The sequence below is a fragment of the Camelus dromedarius genome, chromosome 6 (genome assembly GCF_036321535.1).
Source record: "Camelus dromedarius isolate mCamDro1 chromosome 6, mCamDro1.pat, whole genome shotgun sequence".
Lineage (NCBI taxonomy): Eukaryota > Metazoa > Chordata > Mammalia > Artiodactyla > Camelidae > Camelus > Camelus dromedarius.
This window is the reverse complement of record NC_087441.1, coordinates 39,485,192-39,505,775: the sequence shown is the minus strand read 5'-3', so window position 1 is coordinate 39,505,775 and position 20,584 is coordinate 39,485,192. Positions and strand designations below refer to the sequence as shown.

At 37.3% G+C, this 20,584-nt stretch overlaps 2 protein-coding genes across 2 annotated transcripts in view; one reads left to right on the top strand and one right to left on the bottom strand.

Annotated features, from left to right (window-relative positions):
• Positions 1 to 7,536: 7,536 nt before the first annotated feature.
• TSPYL1 (TSPY like 1) lies at positions 7,537 to 11,866 on the bottom strand. Its single transcript, XM_010979185.3, has one exon. It carries the CDS (start codon positions 11,666 to 11,668, stop codon positions 10,478 to 10,480), a length of 1,191 nt encoding a protein of 396 aa, XP_010977487.3. The 5' UTR covers positions 11,669 to 11,866; the 3' UTR covers positions 7,537 to 10,477.
• Positions 11,867 to 11,891: 25 nt separating this feature from the next.
• Positions 11,892 to 20,584, top strand: part of DSE (dermatan sulfate epimerase) — a 120,376-nt gene continuing 111,683 nt past the window's right edge. Inside the window, exon 1 of the mRNA XM_064486753.1 lies at positions 11,892 to 13,219. The gene's annotated coding sequence lies outside the window, so the exon portion shown is untranslated. The remainder of the gene's footprint in view (positions 13,220 to 20,584) is intronic.

Here is a 20,584-nt window from a genome sequence, read left to right as displayed (position 1 = left end):
GCTATGTTCTTACTTAGAGGTGACACATGGGCAAGGGCACAAGTTTAGCTTTTAAGCATTACCGGAAGAAATGTAATTCTCAGGGGATTTTAATTTCTAAAAGTACACATGTTATATATTGTTTATTCTCAGGTTATAACCTTAGTATGAAAAGAGTTCCTGCTTCATAATGCCTGTGGGCATAAAGCCAGCAAGTATTTGCCAAAATTTGCTCCTGTGATAATTCACTGCAGAGCAGAAGCAATAAACAACTGTTTGCAGGCACCGAAGCTATTAATTGTATTAATATTTTAAATAATATTTTAAAAGTTAATGTTAAAATATGTATTTAAATAAGAAAAAAATTGTTTATTCAGGTCAGTTTATACAATTCATTTGATAGTGATGTTACTACTATCTGTTTCGTTTGTTGAAGTGTGAAAATACTGGTATTAGTCCTTAGGAAAATGCAAGGATGGAAAACTTAAATTTTGCATATTTTTGTTTACTGTCTTAAATTCCTATCTGAAAAATGATTATAACTCTCTGTAATAGAAACACTGCTGCAGAGCACAACAGATTATGATCACTTTCAAATAAGGACTCAGAGAAGAGATTCCAGTGAGAAATAAGAATTTAAGGGGAAAGGGTTTCAAGAAAAGCAGCAGTTATATTGAGACTTCTGGTGAGGGAAGTACTACAGACCTGGTTCAACTAAGAATGAGGGCCCCGGGGAAAGACAGGACAAACATTACAGAGAAACAGCTTGTGAGGCAGCTTCATACTTTAGCTCACAAACATTTCCCAGAGAGTTCATAAACAGAGGAGGTATGTTTGTACCCCTAAGTCAGCCTACTTAAGGACAGACCATCCAGATTGAATGCTGCCAGATAATCAGTTACCCCATTAAAAAATATGCAAACAATATTCACTCTTTCCAGACTATAATTTTTCTCTCCCTTCTTTCCTCTTTCTTTTAATAAATCCTGTTTTTGCCTTTGTGGCATGAAATCAATCTATTGATTTATTCTTGTAAACAAACAGCATGTTATAATTGACTTTGTGACTTTGAGTTATTCTTTAACACTACTTTGCCTTCTTTTCCTATGATTTAAAGGAGAAATAAGAATAATTCTTAAAATATCTATTTTAATAAATAAGTGCTTGGATATGCCTATATTAAATTACATGATGAAGTAGATGGCTATATCTATAGAATATAGTTCCTTAAGTATTTTGTAATTTAACCTCTTTAGATTCATGGTTTGTAAATATCTTCCCCCATTCCATAGGTTGCCTTTCCACTGTTAACTGTTGATAAAATTAAACATTCTAAGTATTAAAAAGCTTTGTGTTAGAGTTCAAGTGCAATTATTTTCACTCTCAGTGTTAGATAATGATCTTACAATCAATGTTTTAGAGTAAATGAAATAATTTGCTTTCAAAACTGCAGTGTATAAACAGTGCAAAAATTTGTTTTCATATGTAAAATAGTGGTCAGTTCTAGGCTTAAATAAATTTTTACCTACATGAATATTCAACAATGCATATTTTACATAGAGCACTGCCCCTCACATACAGGATGTCTAGCATCCTTAATACCCCTGATAAATGCCAGTTGCAACCCCATTCATTGTAATAACCAAAATAACTGGCAAATTTCCCAAGCATCCTCTAGGGGGAGGTACACAAACACTGAGAATCAGTTTTTTAAAAGCTTGTGGATGTGGTATTCCCATTCCTGGTCACTAGAGGGAGGAAGTAGTCTTTAAAATATCTGACTAGTTTGCCTTTGGTATTAGAAGTCAAACTACTCCAAAAAGAATATTTATGGCAATTTTATAAACCATACATTCATTAAAAGAACTATGGCATGAGTTTCAACATATGTTTGATGCTCTATTTGTTATTAAAATTGAAACAATCTTTTTTATACTTAGGTTATCATTGTTACAGAATTAAAATTTTCTCCGACAAGATTGTTTGGTTATAATGGCTCCCTGTGAAAATGTTCAGCCAAAAAAAAAAAAAAAAAAAAAAAAAAAAGCCCTTTTCCTTGCTTTTCCCAATCATAAAGAAATCAGAAACATGGTTTCTGACCTGAATGACCTCATATCTTTGTATGCTGGGTTTGATGGTTAATTTTGTGTGTCAATTTGATATTTATTTCTGGGTTTGTCTGGGAGAGTGTTTCTGGAATTAGCATTTGAATTGGTGGACTCAAGAAAGTAGATTGCCCTCCCCAATCTGGGTGGGCACCATCCAATCCATCAGAGGCCTGAATAGAACAAAAAGGTAGAGGAAGGAAGAATTTGCCCTTTTTACTTCCTGCCTGAGTACTTGAGCTTGGACTAGTATTTATACCATCAGCTTCCCCGGTTTTCAGGCTTTAGGACTCAGACAGGAATCATACTACCACCGCTTTCCTGGGTCTCCTCCTTGCAGATGGCAGATCATGGGATTTCTCAGCCTCCATAATTACACAAGCCAGTTCCTCATAGTAAATCTCTTCCTGTTGACTCTTTGGAAAACTCTAATATACTCTGTAAAGACACATGCATCGGAATCAGACAGATCTGGCTTAAATCTCTTTTGTGCCACTTACTAGCTGTTCAGTTTGAGCAGATCATTTGACTTCTCTGAGCCAGTTTCCTTATATATAAGATGAATATAATAGAACTTAATTTATAGGACTGTTGTAAAGATGAAATATGTGTAAAATATTTATCCCACTAGGCTTTCAATAAATAAAAGCTGACTTGGTAACTTTTAGTATTTTTATGCTAAGACTTACCTACATTGAATGTAGTGCAGACACTATTAAGTCAATGTCAAAATGAAACTATAAATGTATGAAAGTTCAACTATGACAGGAATCCATAAAGAATGAAGCAGTAAGTGAAAGAAAGGAGAGTTGAACTGGACCAAGTAAAAGATAATTTGAATAATCTGAGAAAAACAGGAAATATTAGGACATAGTAGTACTTGTCCACTATGTTCCAGTTATTTTTAAATGATTCTAGGTATATAGTATATTTCAAATTCATAAGAAAAAAGTTCACTGCTAGAACTAAAATGCTTTACCACATTCTTCCACATAATATTACTTTAAAGACTTTATGAAATACCTTAAGGAAGAAAATTAGTTATGTGAAATCTATGCTTTTAAAAGCTAATTGGAGAGGATTCATCAAACTGACCCAAGAGTAAACTCGAGAAGTCTGGCTATTACTTAAAATCGTTGACTACAACAGCACCTGGACTACCATGTACCCATCACTTCTTAGACCATCTCAACACAGCTCTTAATTGTACCATGCTAAGAGAAGTTAGAGCTTGGTGAAAAGGTTGAGAATTAAGTATTATGTGCCTGTATAAAGCAATCATTCTATTGACTCAAACCTTAATATACATTCTCTACATTTCTTAGTGATATAAATAGTTCTTTGCATCTCAACAGCCAAATTCCAGTAGGATGTTAAAACGTTTGACTATTTGGCCCATTCTGTTCTTCTGAGAAAAAGTAAAACCAAGCAATTTAATTCAAGCAGTAAATATCAAATATTACACTTTCAATATAGGAAATAGTTACAATCTGATAGGACTTGGATATTGTCTATTATTTAACATAAATAGATACATAAGGATAAATAAACACATCCCTTTTTAAAGCCATTCATGAATGGATTAGGAATAACTTTCAATTAAGGCCAAGATATTTGTACTTAATTAGGATTTTATGTTTTTATGCCAAATTATAGGCTGCTGCAATATGGTGGAATGTGCCCTAGCTTGAAATAAAATCTAATTGAATTCAGCGTGTGTTACTTACATCTAGATTAATATACTTCAATTAGCAGAGCCTCTATTTCACCATTAACTATTAATGGAGGATAGTAATATGGAAACTGTAGGATTACACATGTAAAAATGAGAGCATATACGGAAATTCGTGCTATTTCTAACAATCTGCTGAGAAGATTATGGAGACAGAGATGGGTACTTGAAGTAGAACTGGCTATCCCCAAGGCTCAAATTATGACTCAATGGGTCAAGGAACTCAATTGTGATTAAAGGAAGGTCGGAGAAGCATCTTGTGGGCATCTGAATGTGCAGGAATGGAACGGGAAGCTCAGAGAGATTCTTGAGGATGTCCCAGGGAAATTGTTATTGAGTGTATCAGTACTACTTACAGGACAATATGTCCTGAGCAGACTTAACTTGTTCAGTGACCAGAGGATGATAGAACCCCTCAGTTTGTAAGTTAAGGGAAGCTTCAGAGAGATCAACTTTGGCCTGGAATTAAGGGAGAAAAAGTTTTTTAAAAAGTAATTCCAAGATTGGAATTATAAATGAAAGTATATAAGAACAACTCAGATGGAGAGAAGCCAAAACACTGGAGATGGGCAAATGGAGTTCCAGTTTTTGAATTCTCAATAATATTTTAAAATCTGTTATTTACTGAGGTTATAATTTACATACACTAAAATGCATGAAACTTAAGTGTACAGTTAGACAAGTTTTGACAAATGGATACATCTATGTTATCACCAAAATTAAGATAAGGAGCATTACTATCACCTCTGAAAGTTTGTTCACACTTCTTTTTAGTCACTCTCCCCAACCCTGAGGCAACCAGATTTGGATTTCTATCACCACAGATAAATTTCCTCATGCTATTGAACTTCACACATATGGAATTATATAGTATGTACTCTTTTATCTCGCATATTTCACTTAATGTTTTTGAGATTCATTCATATTTCTGCATGGATCCATTTAAAGAAATGCACTATTTATAACAAAGGCAGTAAGAATCTCATTCTATTCTGTTATTTGAATGTTAGTTTGTTCAATTCTGAGCACCAGACTTTAGGAAGAACATTGGCATAATAAATACTATTTAATTAGCATACAGAACAGATGAGGAATATTGAAATAAATGATATATAGCCAGGTTGGTGAGGGCGGTATTGAAAGGATGTAATGCTCTTCAAGTACTTAGAGCTCTTTCATGGATTAGGCTAATTCCACTCTGCAAGAATTCAGGGGTCAAAATACAGAGTAAATGTGCTCAGAGGCAAATATATGCCAGATCTTTGCAATAGATGTTGTAAGGCAATAGATTTCTGAGCAAATTTAACAAAACTGGGAAAGGAGTGGGTATTCTCGCACTTGAGAAGTCTAAAGAAAGGCTGGTTATCCATGATTCTCAAACACATCTATACCTTAAAATCTTGTACTGTTTTATGAGGGGGAGGTAATTAGGTTTATTCCTCGATTTCCAGTTGGAGGAAGTACTGGGGATCAAACCCAGGATCTCTTGGGTGCTAAGCATGCACTCTACCACTTGAGCTATACCCTTCCCCCTGCCTTAAAAATCTAATTGGTTTTAGGTACAGCCTAAGCATCAAGATTTTTTTCAAAGCTCCCGGCTATGTATAATGAATGGGCAGTGAGCTTTGAGAAATATTAAGCTAGATGACTACTTGCCTGGATGTAAATTAAATGAAAAATTAAAGTTCAGAGGCAGATAAAGGAAATTAATATTTACTGGCTACATATTATATGCTAGGCATTGTGCTTAGCATTTCTACACTCTAAACTTTATTAATACTTGGAATATTTTAGCACAGTTCCTGGCATATAGTAAGCTCTCAAGTGTTTGCTGTTATTATCCTGTATACAAACATATAATGCATTCTCCAAATACAGCTTGGGAGAATATTAGCTTATAATAAAGATATTACCATCCCTGCATATGGACAAGGGAACTGAGACTCAGAGAAGGTATTTATTTTGGCCAATGCACTAGGTGGTAGACTGTAAAACTGAGTTAATCCCATGTAAAGCCAGTGTATCTTCTCTGTCTCTTCAAGCCACTAATAAAACATTTGGTTATGCATAAAAATTAACAACTTACCTAAGTGACCTTTTCCAACTTTTAATAGAACCATTTCTTCCTGGCCTGCTCTTAAGGAAATTACATTAAATACAAATCCTGAAAAAGTGAAGCCAAGAAGTAGACATTGTTTTCCTAATGTGGTCCCATGGAAATTCTTCTGTAGGTTTCAAGAACATATGAGAGGTCAGAGGAAACATAGCAAGGTGACCCTTCAGAAATGAAGTAATTCACTTCAAGCAAACAAGGAGAAAGTACTGTTCACAAGTGAAACACCTCCCATACTAATGAATGGGTAAAGATTTTATCTGTTACTTCTATACAGTCTAAGACTTCAATTAAATATTAACACTGAGGGACAGGAAGCTGGTCCTGATCGTCTCTGACACCTCCTCTTGGCCACATTAATCCCTTGGGTTTTCTTATGGGCATGACTGGCTTGCATATGTGAATTTGCTGGAGAAGAGGAAACATCAAAGGAAGAGTACCCACTCAGTGGAATAGTTCCTCAAGGGCAAGGACAACCTTTACATACTATCCCATATAATCATAATATAGTACCCAAAATAAAGTAAGTACAAATTACAATTTTCACTACAATATAGACTACACTAATTTTCAAAAATAAAGCATGTTTTATATGAAAGCACAAACAACATAAAAATAAAATATAAATATTAGAAAATAAAATAAGCTTCTTCAAGTAGTGAGCATTGAATTGACTTGGTCCAATGCTAGATTGAGATTTTTTTTCTGGTGCTGGCCAAGTGTTAAAATTTGGAGCCCATTAACATTCACAAAGTGGTGTCTTTAACCACAAATTATTTTATTTTCTGAGCTTCATATATATCTGTAAATCAAAAAATATAGAACATTTTATTCTAGAAAAATAGGAAGCTGTAGGTCCTAAATGTTGTTGGAGACTACTTTAACCAATATAACTATCAGTGCAAATTTGCCACAAAACTATTCTACTTAAACCCAAAATCATAGTTTTACACAGTATGTTTTACATATTACTAAGTATATCTTAGATTTAAATTGATTAAAGACATTTCACTTTACCTTTTACCCACTGGCTTCTAGCTATACTTTACTCATCTTGAATTTTAGCTAGGTAATACTTGTCCTAAAGTCACAAAATATTTCATGGGGACAAAATAATAACATGTTTAGTTGTTACATATATTTTACATGCTTTGAGATATTCATCAAGAAGTCTAGATCCATGCTGTCCTAAATAATTTAAAATTTACCAGCAGCCACACTAAAAAATGGATAAATAGGGGAAATTAACTTTATTAATATTTTACTTAACCCAATGTGTTAAAAATATTTTAATATGCAATCAATATAAAAAACTAAGATATTTTACATCCTTTTTTTCATACTAAGTCTTTGAAATCAAGTATGTATTTTATACTTAAAGCAGATCTCTATTTGGACTAACCACATTTCAAGTGCTTAAGAGCCACTGGTGGCAAATGGGTATTGTATTGGACAGTACATATCTAGGATCTAACCCCTTCCATCCCCAGTATAATAGTTACCTTAAAATGTACAAAAACAAAGCACATGAAAGCTGATCCAAAGTTAAGTAATGCCCTATTAAAATGGCAAGTGAAATGTTATAGTGTTTGGACCTTTTCTAACTATTTGAACAAGAAATTTTCTTTCCTTTATTTTTTATTTAAGAAAGGCTTTGCAAGTTTTTTTGACATCAGTTTTACAAATGTCTTGAAAACTGTTTTCTTCTTTCCATCACCTCATCAAGTCTTTTCTGGGTAATAGGTTATTTTGTTCCTTTTCTCCATTTGAGTTATTCATTCTATCATTCAGTAAATATTTACCTGGTGACAACCATGTGCAAACATTATGCTACATGCAATAATGAAAGTAAGAGACACCCTACCTCTGCTCTCACAAAGCTTTCAAACTAGAAAGGAAGGTAAAGAGAGTGAAAAACATATGAAAGTGTATCTTTGTATTTTAACTGTATCACTTTGTCAATTATTTGCACATTAGCCTTTCCTCTATTCTTTAACAATAAAGGGAATGGGCTTTATATTCTTATCTTCCCAGGGCCTGACAGAATGCCTCAATAAATACTTACAGAATTCACTATAATGAATAATTACATGTTACTTTCTAGAACAGAGGTCCCTACAAAGTATTCTAAGAACGTAAAGAGATAACTTCCCTAGAAAGAACAGAAAAACTAAAAGGCAGAAGAGTTATCTATGACAGACCTTAAAGGATGTGACATAGAAGGTAGTAAAGTTTGAAGAAAAGAACAAGTTTCTACAGTTGACAAAGTATGAAGATAGAAGAGTATATGTATCACTTATGATAAGAACTCTATGAATGTTTGCTTATTAAATGCACAAGTGAATAAAGAGCCTGAATGACTTGAGAATATTATTTACAAAGACAGAAATGGAGGCTTTAAGGAAGTGAAAAGGGATGGTGTGGCAGAAGCTATATGGAAAAAAGTGACATGATGAGTAAGCAGTTGGAATTGTTAATATTTTACAACAGCAAAAACAACCCTCCTGACCTTTGAAGGTATAGTAGTGTGCCCCATTTTCTTACTTTTGGGATAATGCCTATTGTATCCCATTTAAGAACTTTAAGAATTCCATAATCTGCTGTCTCTAGAACAATTTCTTCATGCATGTTTATCCGCAGGGTGAGAAGTAAGAAATCTAGCAGAGTAACATGCTTTTATTTTACCATCATGCATATAAGGAAAGACAAATGTACCAACTATACTTTTCAGTTTGACAGAGCAATCTCACAAGTATTTGTTACTTAGGAAAAGAGACACATCAATTACTAAGTTGTTAACAGGGGATATTATCAAGTAAGACAGTTAAGCCATACATTTTTAGTAGGTTATTTTTCTATGAAGACAACAATTTCCTAAGTCTTAAGAATATGACAAGAACAAGTTATTCAAATTATATTTCTATGGATACATTTTTAACAGAAACAAGAACCATTATGTATATTCATTTAAGTCTCTATACTGTACAGGAAAAATAAGACTGTTATTTCTCCAAATGTTCTCAAATGAAAACAAAAGAAAGCCTGTACAGCTCAACTTCCCCAGAAGCAGAAACAGAGAAAACAAGATTTTACTAAATACTCGTGAAATAAAGACACAGTATTAATCTTCCTCCCAAATTAAGTCAAATGAAAATAAGAGAGAAAGCAACCAGTCATGTTGTTTCTTTAAAGAACTCTCCTCTAGGCAACGTATTCAACATTCCAACCCCCTTTAATTCTTCCATGTTAATCCCGAGAAAAAGTATTTCTCTTCCTATCACCACTGACAGAGAATCTTTCCTTGATGGCTCTCAGTGAGTCAATTTTACACCCGGCTCATTTTTGCCTACAGTCTTTTGTTCAGGGCACCCATCACAATCTCTTTAGTTCTTCTATCCATTTATGAACTAGATATTGCTTTTCATTGCATCTAAATCTGCCTCCCTTTAAGCCCTCTAGATGTTGCTAAAGGGGATGAAGGATGGGTTAGAGAGCAGAGGGAAAAAAGAGCTCTGGCAGTCTATTACACAAGACAGCCTGTCCCTGGAAATAATGAAGAGAATCAAATTAATCTAAAAGATCTGATTTTGCAAGAGAGGGAGAATGGAGAAAGTATACTGCCACCCTGGCACTTAATCATGTTCAGGATGAAAAAAGGAGGCACAAAGAGGTACCTAGGTTTTGTGTGAATTCACTAGCTGAGGCTGAGGAAGCCTCCTTCTTCAAATGGACACTATCCTTACTCTTGCCATGAGGACAGGTCTAACTTGTCACCTCAGTCACTTCCTTGACAGTTAGCAGTTCCTGGATGATGGGGGTGGAGGAAAAAGAGGGCATGAAGAGTAGAGGAAAGGTCTTCTGGGGAGAAGGATGGAAGGGTCTTTTGTGTGCTGGCAGGAAACCTGGGTCCACCATCAGTTCTGGAGACTGTTGACCAGAAATCACTGTGGGGTTGACAGGAGTCTACAAGATGTTCATCCAGTACATAGCAGCCAAGGGCAAAGCCATTAGCAGGCAGCAATAGGAAGTGACTAGAGGCACAAGAAGAGCAACAAAGTCACATAAATCACACAGACCAAGCAGCCCACTGCTGTTCCCCCTTGATATCATTAATGCTCTGCAATTGTCCACAGGCTGTATGCTTATACTGCAGAGCAAAGTGGGTAGAATGGGCTCCTAGACAAAGCTAGAATTCTAGGTGGTAAGAGCCAGTCCAGAAGCCCTGGGAACAAACAGGATCCAAGCAGTGCTGATAAAGGCAGTGCAATTTACAGCATCACTTGCTTGGCTTAGTCCTGGCGTGAATCATGGCCATGCAGCATGTGATATTAACGCAGAACAGCATGAAGGCCATGTGGAAGTGGAGGACCATGGCCATGGTAATCTCAGTCTTGAGGCTGAGAGAACTGACGTCCAGAGGAAAAAGGCTGCAGAATGTCAAAGAAAGGGGGGAAAAAAGTGTAAGGCATACCCATTTCTGTTGCTCAAGCACAGGTCCAGCAAGAGGCGGAAGGGGACCTTGTGCAAGGGCATTCCCAAGGGCAAAGTTTAACCAGACTGGAAGCCAAAGGGCCTCGGGATCTCCACTGGCTCCCTTATTGGGCGACGTCTGGCTCTACGGGCTCCTTCACGTAGCAGATAGTACTGTAGTGGATTTGGCCACAGGTCTTCTTTGATAATCTCAGCAATCCTGTCAGACTCTGGAACGCTGTGGTCTGAAAACCAGGTGAAGAAATTGCAGACGACTTCTTGGTTCCTGCGAATGAAGGACTGTGGTTCATGGCCCCTGCGCCATATAATTGGAGTGGAGAGAGACACCACTCGGCCAGAGGCTCTGACCTCATATTCCTTGATAATCAGCTTGTTTCGGAAGTAGGGGTTTCTTCTAAAGAAGAACTTGAACTTGCAGCCTGTTCGAGGGTGTCTGAGCTCCTTCACCTCCAAATTGGTTATGTATCTCAACATCTCTGCATCTTGGCCCCTAATCATGGGGGACAACTGGGGGTGGTTCCGAAAGGCGGTGACCCAGAAGCCCGGGATATTCTGAATGATGTAGTTCCTCCGCTCCAGGTAGTGTCGACGCATGCGCCCGAACTTGTGCTCCAGCTGCTGAAAGGCCCGGTCAGCCTGAGCATTCACAGTGTCCAGTTCTAGCTGGATGGCCTCCAGCGGGTTCATGCGGAGATTCATGTGCAGGGGCCGGTGCCTGGCCACCGCCTCCTCCTCCTCCTCGACCACTCTGTTCCCCACCATTTCTATTTCTTCACCCACTGGGTTCTCCTCCACCTGCATCTCCTGCTCCACTCCCTCCTCCTCCTTCGCCCTTTCCTTCCCCGCCGCCTCTTCATCCACTGCGACTGAAGAGACCCGGCCCTCTTCAGTCTTCTCTTCCTCAGCCTTCGCCTCCGCCATCACCTCACACCCCAACCTCTCTGCGCCACAGGTTTCCAGCGCCTCCTTCCCACCCTGGCCGCGCCGCTCTACCCGCTGACCGCCGTTTCTCAGGCTGCCGTCCGTTGCCAGGGACACAGACACGGCTTCCAGGACCTCCCTGGGAGGCGGGGCCTTCTCTCGCCCGGCTGGGGTTGCTACGTCGCCGCCATCCCCACCGCCTCGGATCTGGGGAGGACGATCACAGCCCGGATCCGGGGGAGCATCGCGAGGCGCGCCCCGCTCCTCTGGAAGCTGAGGCGGTGGGAGCGCGACGATCTCCAAGCTCCCCGCACCCGTCTCCGCCATCACCTGTGACGCCTCGGTTTCCTCACAGAGCTTCGGGCAGTGGGGAGGGTCGGGGTCTCCTGAGGCTCGGTCGGCGGTGAGGAGACTGCGGGCGTCGGGGAGAGGGGCCCTCTCCACTCCGTCCAGCCCGCTAACGCCGGCAGCAGCAGGACTAACGATACGTTAACGTCTGTTTTCCTCACAGAAGCCGCGCTAGGCGAAAACAGCCGCTGGCACCGCCCACCCTCTAGTCTCGCGAGCGTCTCCGTGAGGATGACGTCAGGGCTGTGCATCCCACCGTGACGCGGGAACTCGCCGCTGCTGGGGTTGCCTCCTCTGCTCCCTGTTGTCCCCGCGGGTGCTTTTAGTATGATTCGTATGGATTTATTGGGAAGGACCGATCATTTGACTTACGTAAATAAATGTAGCTCGGACTCGGAGAGCGAAGCAGTGAGGACCTGCCTTGCGATGCATCTAGAAACTACGTCCGGCTTGTATGCTGCAGGAATTGTAGGGAATCCTAGTACTACTCTGCTTGCTGTCGTCTGAAAACGTGTTTTCTGGTTTTCAGTGCTTTCTTGGCAGGAAGCTAAATATATTCCCTGTTATTCCGTAATGGTCAGGAGCAGAAATCTTACCTTTATTTTTAAAGTAAGATGAATAGTAAATTGTTTCTCTTTTCTCAAGTAGAAGTGACATAAAATATTAATTCTGACCGCTGACATTACTGGGAGAAAAAGCTACTGAGCGACTTTTTTTTTTACCACGAGAGTGATGCATATTATTACTTGCCAGTTCTAACTTTATCATCTGCATCAAAGAAGAGCTTGTCCTATGTAATGTCCGCAGGAATTAAGGCAGGATCAATTTGCTAAATCTTGCTCCATGGCCCTTTACTGCAGGAAACAGAAAAGCTATTTCCAGCCCCATAAACTATTAATCCATTAACGAATTTAGTTCTGCAAGGAGGTGGAAAAGATTGGTTCTGGTGAAGTATCTATTAATGGCAATTAGCTCATAGAGTTCCTTTAAGAGGGATGTCAGTGTCTCTGGTTGTTTTAATTGACTTGTGAGGAAAACGTGTTAAGAGAGTTACAAGGCTTCAGAGAAATTCTGGTTGGAGGTGCCACCCACCACCATTTTTATGAAGAAAATCCAGTTAAAATGGATAACCAAGATGGTCTTAAGTAGAAAACAAACTGCAGAATACCACCTTTCAGTTAGTTGACCCAGGGTGTGAAAGAGGCAAACATTTTTTTTAATTTGCTTCGCCTTTATAGTATAGTGGCCCTCCCAAGATACCCATGTCCTAACCTTCAAAACTTGTGAAAGGACCCATGTTATCTTACATGACAAAAGGGACTTTGGAAATATGGATAGGTGAAGGAACAGGAGATTTGAAGAGTATCCTGGATTATCCGGGGGGACCCTTTGTAATTACCATGGTCATTATAAGGAGGCAAGAGTGTCAGTGTGAGATGTGATGACCAGAGCAGAGGTGAGAAAGAGATTTGAAGATGGAGGAAGAAACGAGGATCCAAGGAGTAAAGGCAACCTCTAGAAGCTGGAAAGGTAAGGAAGTAGATTTTCCCATAGAGCTTCCAAAGGAATATAGCTGTGCCAACACCTTAGTTTTATCTACCTCCAAAACTGTAAGATACTTATTTGTGTAGGTTTAAGCTAGTAAGTTTGTGGTGATGTGTTACAGCGGTATGAAACGAATACTTTTTGGGTTGAGGTTTGGTTTCATCTCTGTGTGGCTTAAGTCTTTCCTGGCAGTGGCCCCTTCAACCTTGCCATTGCTTGCTCTGAGGTCCTGCCCAACAGCTGTGACTTATCATATCTTGAACCTCTTTTTGGCTATCAAGTTGAGAAATATACATAGGCAATAACAGAAAGGCAAAATTAAAGCCAAAACCTACCATAAAATATGTTTGAAAAGACTGTGAACTCTAGGAGGACAGGATCATGGTTTTGTTTATCACTGTTTACCTAGTGCCTGGTACACCGCCTTGCACAGTCTTACATAGATTATTAGAATGTTAAATAAAGGAACAGAATACAGTTTCTCCTGCCTGTGGCTTGGTGTTTGCAGAAGTAAAGGGTACACGGATTGTCACCCAGCTCTCCTCCCAGTCTGCCACTAGCAAATCGGAGGACTGCTTTACTATCTGCAGTAACGCAAGTCTTAGTCAGAATGAATTTGTGCCAATGCATCAAAACCTCAGAAAGCATAGAAAAACCACAGGGAAAACAATTTATTTTACAAATAATTTACATTTTTGTGGTCACTGTATGACAAACACTGAAAGAACTGACCTATTTAGGTGAGTTTACATAACAAAGCCTTAAACTACCAGCACTGTATTTCCAATTCTTCTCTCCTTTCTGAGCAAGCGAAGATAGTGATTCCAGATCTTACTTCATTTCTTTCTGCAAGAAATGGATGTAGATCCTGTAATTCATGGCTGAAAGGACTTTTGTATAGATAAGAATGAATAATGGAATTTTCTACAAGACCCTCTTCTTTCTGATTACTAGGAGATCATCCTCTATCTTGGAACTGGAGTAATCTGATTTGGCCTAACATGGAAATTTTTATTACTAATATGCCTTCTATTTTTGAGCAGAAAACAGGACCAGGCTTTGATAAGTACTAAACACGTGGCTTTATTTGTCAGAGTCACCATTATGATGTCTGAAAGAGTAATTAATTAGTGCTCTGATAACGTTAGGAAAGACTCCAGTGATAAATGGTGCATGTCAATGTAATCAGGACTCTGGTGAGTGTAATCTCCCCAGATAATACTGAGACACTTTGGGAGGCCCCTTCCTCCTCTTATTGTCAGTACATTTGGAAAAAGCCATGATATGGAATGTTTGATTGAATATAGGAAATGGGAAAAAACTTAAATTTCTTCTCATTACTGAAAATCATAGTAGAGAAGTGATTGTGAATATAACTATTATAGAAGATGGAGAACCCTTGTTTTGATCACTTTTGAATAAGTGAAAGGTCAGTTAGAAGCAAGGATTTAGAAGGAAAAGCAAATAGATATGAATATTCTATGCCATTTCTTTTTTTAAAGAAAGAACCTTTGCTTGTAAGAAAGAACTCTCTAGGATTTCAACCCACACCAAAGTTTCATGTGCTGGAGGAGTTATTTTGCCATGCGGGGGTTGAGGGGGAAGTGATTTCTATTTACCACAGAAAATTGTACTTATTATAGTAGGGCTATTGTGAAAGTTTTTCCTTTTTTAACCTAAAAGCAGTGTGTGTCTCTTTTACATGACAGAGGATATCGTGCTGTCTGAAAATTCTCTTTTTAGGCAGATGCTGTGCATTCTCTAAGACCCTACCACAAATCTTTCTTGCTTTAGATTGCCCTAGGCATTTTACATGCATTAAATTGTCAAATTTTACAGCAGAGGAAACAGTAGTGCTGAGAGGTTAACTGCCTTAACCAAAGTCATGTATATGGTAACTGCTACATTTTCCCTCCCTTCTTCTAGGTGCAAAACTTTTCCTTAACCACCCTGTGACTCATTAATCATCCTCCTCTGAATTCCTACAACTCTTAAAACTGTGCTGTGCAATTTAGTGTGTAATTAATCATACTGTTCCTCATAGTGACTCCGGTTGTTTGATACATGTCAGTCTCAGCATCCCAGCATCATCCCATGGGATAGGAGCGCAGTTGCTTCTTCCTTTGTGTTTTCTCAGCATAGCATGGAGCTGAGATTTTGGTAGATTCTTAATGATATTTGAATAAAATAAAATCTTAAATGATCTTACACAAACTAATACTGTGTCTATACTGCTTTACATTTTACTTGGTAGGGGAATATATTTTGGTATGTTTCATATAGTACCTTTTTGCACTTTGGAATCAAAGATATATTTGTACATTACAGAGCAACGTTTCTGTGGCAATTGGCAATAAAGCAAACTACACGAAGGATAGCCTAATATCTTTCTAATGTGGTTCTGTGAGAAAACATTCACAGAACTATGAAATTACTCTTTACCATATCAAGGAATCTTTGATTCTTCAGGAAAGATTTCTCAGATAGTAAGGATTTTAGCAGAATTTTATGTTTTTGTTTTGCAGAAAGGTATATTTTATGGTTGTACTTAATCATAGCTTTCACACATTTACTGCTTCTGATGTAGCAGTCGTTGTAAACACCATGTGATGCATTGTATCATTTAGTTCTCATAAAAACTCTGTGAAGTAATGCTATTATGACCTTCATTTTACTCACCAGGGAGATGATGCTAAGAGAGACTGTCACTCAAAATGACATACAAAATGATAGAGCATCTTTATTTGAATCCAGGTAGTTTGACCCAAGAGATCATGTTCTCTGTACAAAATGAGAAGTCATTTCTTAAAATAAGAGCATAAAACTATCCTACCTTAGTATTAAATTAGTAAGTAATTTTTTGCCTCCTCCGCTGTTTTTCTATCCACACTCATATTAGTGTTTGTTAGGAAAGTGCCCGAGGATTTGCTTTCTGTGTAGAGAGATCCTTACATTCAGTATTTTCTAAACCCTACCAGACCCAATGTTATATTTTTATAACAGGTATTTTCTAAAAGGCTTTACTTTCTTGAAATGAAATTCATAGGTAATATAATCTCTCACACACCTAAATAGAAAAACATCATTTTAATGACTTGAGTGTGATATAAAAGAAAAATAAGGTAATTTATAACAGTATGTTTCAGTGTAAAGGCATTAACATGCCTACATTATAAAAAATGACAAAGCAGTTAGAAAATTACACCTGTTGTTACAGTCACCATGGAAGGAGCCTGATACAGGTAGGTTTCATCTGTGCCTCGAATACCATGAGTAGCATTATCCTGATGATGAGATTTTCTGAATTGGTGACCAAATCTTGCTTAAGTTATGGAAAAGAAAAAGGAAAAAAGAAAAGAAAAAGTTCCCCTTGCTTGCTATGGTTCTATATTTCTTCCATTGTAAGAAATACAGAGAATTTGTAAGAAATTTCATTTCTGAAATCAGGATATGTCTTATCTGTCAGTCAAGTGTCAGGCATGATCATTGTTAAGCTATTGCCTGAGCATGTGCAAGCTTGGTTATTGCTACCAATTTCACTTCTGCACAAACTATTTAAAATTCATCTGAAGAATGAGTATAACCATGGGATTGCTGTCTGAAAACTTCCCATCAATATTTTTGCAAGGCTCAAAAAAGTGCCAACATCAGAACATACATAATTGGTGTCAGTGGCTTTGAAGAAAATCTAGACACAAGAGTTGAGCACTGTTTTAAGAAATATAGCATCATCAAAATACTCAATGGCAGAGAGGACTGTTTTCTTTTGAAAAACATGGATATTGAAAGGGAGGGTATAGCCCTGTGGTAGAGTGCATACTTGGCATGCACAAGGTCCTGGGTTCAATCCCCAGTACCTCCATTAAAACAAACAAACAAAAACAAACAAATAAACCTAATCTTCCTCCAAAAAAATTCTCATAAAAATATTTGAAAATTAAAAATCTATCAATCAATAAAAAGAAAAACATGGATATTGACAACTCTGAGTCAAAAATGGTTTCAGAAAATTTTCTGAATATCAAGAAGTTTTAGAACTACCTTAATTTATTTTGCTTTTGTTTTCCTTCTAGATGTGTCCAAGTGTGATATTTATGTCTAAATATAGGTAAAGGAGCCCTTTAAATAGAAATAAAATTATGGATAAGAATGCATTGTATCATATAGCTTAATTGGCAATGCTTTCCTTTCATTCTTTCTTGGTGATGTTTAAATAATACTATGTTTATAACAGACAATGCTTTAAATTAGATGAAATGCCATAGTTTCCTTCCTGGAAAATTCATTGCATAATGAAACAGTACAAACATGTTTTGTTTCTATAAGTGAAATTATGTTAAATTCCAGGTTCAGGTAAATAAATTTAAATGGGTTTTCCCTCCCAGAAATCAGCCCATTTTTTTGTTGATGAGGACTTCCAGCATGATATCTAGCATCCCTAACCCCACATGATGAAAGCCAATAACCACCTCCATTCTTTGTAATAACCAAAACACAACTCCACAAATTTCCAAAAGACTACTGAAGAATGTATAGCTTCTGCTGAGATTCTCCCTTTTGAATGCTTGGGGGTATGGTATTGCCATCGATTTTCACTAGAGGGAGCAATTTGTCTTTAATAAAGTGGTATATTTGGCCTATGATGGAAGAACTTTGAAGTAGTCTTTAACTATAAATAAAATACTCTTTTAATTTAAATTGAATCACAATCTCTTACTCCCTCTAAATTGTAATTGTTACAAAGTCGTTTTCTCACACAGGGTTAAATTTGTTATAATGCTTCCTATAATCAAATCAGGCCAAAGTATCTCATTTGACCCTGCTCACTCTGACAAGGTCCCTACCCTGTGTAGACTGGAGTCATGGACTTGGTTTCAAGTTCCAGCTCTGCCACTCACTAGCTGTTTGACTTGGACTAGTCACTTCATCTTTCTTTATTTTACTGGGGGGTGGGGAGAGGGAATTAGGTTTGTTTATTTATTTTTAATGGAGGTACTGGGGATTGAACCTAGGACCTCATGCATGCTAAGCATGCATTCTCCCACTGAGCTATACCCTCTCCCCCACTACTTTCTACTTCATCATTCTGAGTCACAGCTTCCTCATGGGTAAAATAGAGATTATAATACATTCTTCAGAGGCCCATTAAAAAGATGAAATAAGGTATGTGTAAAATATTTAACATTGTAAGCTTTCAATGAATAGAAGCTGGTACTAGTATTTGTATTATTTTATGCTAAAATTTCATACATTAAAATTACACTGTTGTCCAAGTACTAAATTCCATTATGAAACAGTTAAGTGTTTAGGAGTTCAAAGAAGAAACACATCCATGTGGATTAGAGTTGGTCACTGAAAGCTTCATGGAAGAAATGAGACTTGACTTGTATCCTGCTATGGGTAAGAGTTGAATAGCTTGAGGAGGTGTGGCATGAGAACGTAGTAATCATTCTTGTCCACTGCTCCAGCTATTTCAACATGCGTTCTAGACCTGCACTGTCCAATACAGTCGACAATAGCCACATGTAGCTATTTAAATTAATTAAAATAAAAAATTCAGTTCATCAGTCATACCACCTTTAAAGTGCTCAGTAGCAACATCTGGCTAGTGAGTACTGTACTGGACAGAGTGTAATATTTCATTGTGGCAGAAAGTTCTATTGGACAATGCTCTTCTAGACATATAGTATCTTCAGGTGGTAGAAAAAAGGAGGCTTGCTAGAAATGGAGTACCACAGAGACAGCTAGCCTATGCTTTATTATAAAAGTCTTAAGAAAAAAATCTATTAAACTTGATGCTTTAACATTTTTTTGAGCAAAAATTGTGTGTGTTTATGTTGGAAGTGCGTATTCTCACTAGAAGTACTTTTCTGCTGACTCACTTAATATCTGAAAGATAATCCAAATATTATGCAATCCAAATCCTATACTATAAAGCTCATAGATTTAAAATAATTCACAAAAGTGAGCCATTACCCCTCAGAAAGAGGAATGAAGCTAAATGAATCAAATTCATGAAGAGTTAGTTGAAAAATTTGTGTAATCACATTAGTCATTTAAATAACCAGTAAAATGTGTGCTTGGTGAATAAATCCCTACTGTATTTTCAGTAAGTTGAAAATTTTTTAAATAAAATGAAAAGAAAATAATGTATGTGAAATGATTAATGAAAATAATTACATAGTTTTTTAAAGTTACTATGAATCATAGTGGTTTATTTGGTACAGTACCAAAAATTGACAATAAAGCCATTTAAAATGATTTTTCTGTTTGAAAGCATCTCAAACTCCTAAGGTTAAGAAACTTCATACAAGGGAAAATATTTCTTTGCGTTTTCTAAGTAAACTCTTAAAACATTGTTTCCATGAATTGTGTTGTGGCTGTGTCCAGAGCTCATATAGAACTTACAGAAATATCAGTAATTTTTTTTTTAGTATAAGTCCCAAGGTCAACAAAACTTACTAGAACAACCAGACTGTCATGATAAAAAATAGCTCTATTGTTTTAAAGAGTTTCATCAAAGCCATTTGACTACTATCCCATAAAAATTAATTTGATATGAAAAGTTCATATTTATAGTATCTAACTTGATACTTTGGTTTTCATAACACTTCATCTGTTAGCTGAGAACTCTTCCTCGTGAATTCTTTGGCTCTAAGACTGTATTACAACTTCTTTTGGTTTGTAAGCAAGCTACTCTATGCCCATATGTTTTAAAATTGTGAAAGATTGATTTGGAAAGAGACCATCATTCATTTCATCATGAATAGAAATTATCTCACTCCTGTATGACATAGGTACAATACACCTTATTGGAAAGATTAGGAAATTTCAGGTCAAGTGACTTGCCTAAAGTTATATAGCTAGTAAGTGGTAGAATGTGGATATAAACCCAGTTTGCCTGACTTCAACGCTGTTTCTACTGTGCCTTGTTGCTTTTCTGTGCTTTTGAAATCTTTGACAGTGACCAGGGAACTCAAGGACTGCTGCCTCTTTCCTGATAATTGCTTTTTTCCAGGGTTTATATTTTCAGTGCCCAGCACCTAGAGGATCCTCCTGCAGCATTGACTGTATTGATTGGATGATTCCACATGGAAGTCTAGCTTAAACAGCTATGGAAATGGAACTGTGTTAATCTAAACAGAACATATGGCTCTTAGGAGACAAGTGCCCTCAGTGAAAGCATTTATTAAATGTGGGACAGATTCAAGAAACAATACCTCCCACTACTGTGATATTTCTAACTTAATAGTATTTCCAGATTCTCAGACTTGGGGTTCAAAGAGTTCATTTGTGATGAGTGAACTCAGGGAAAAAAGAGCTCTTGCCAATAAATATTTCATTAGTTTT

Bases quoted from the DNA above. Each gene is read 5' to 3' on its own strand.
- TSPYL1 (XM_010979185.3), bottom strand. From the start codon at position 11,668: ATGGCGGAGACGGGTGCGGGGAGCTTGGAGATCGTCGCGCTCCCACCG.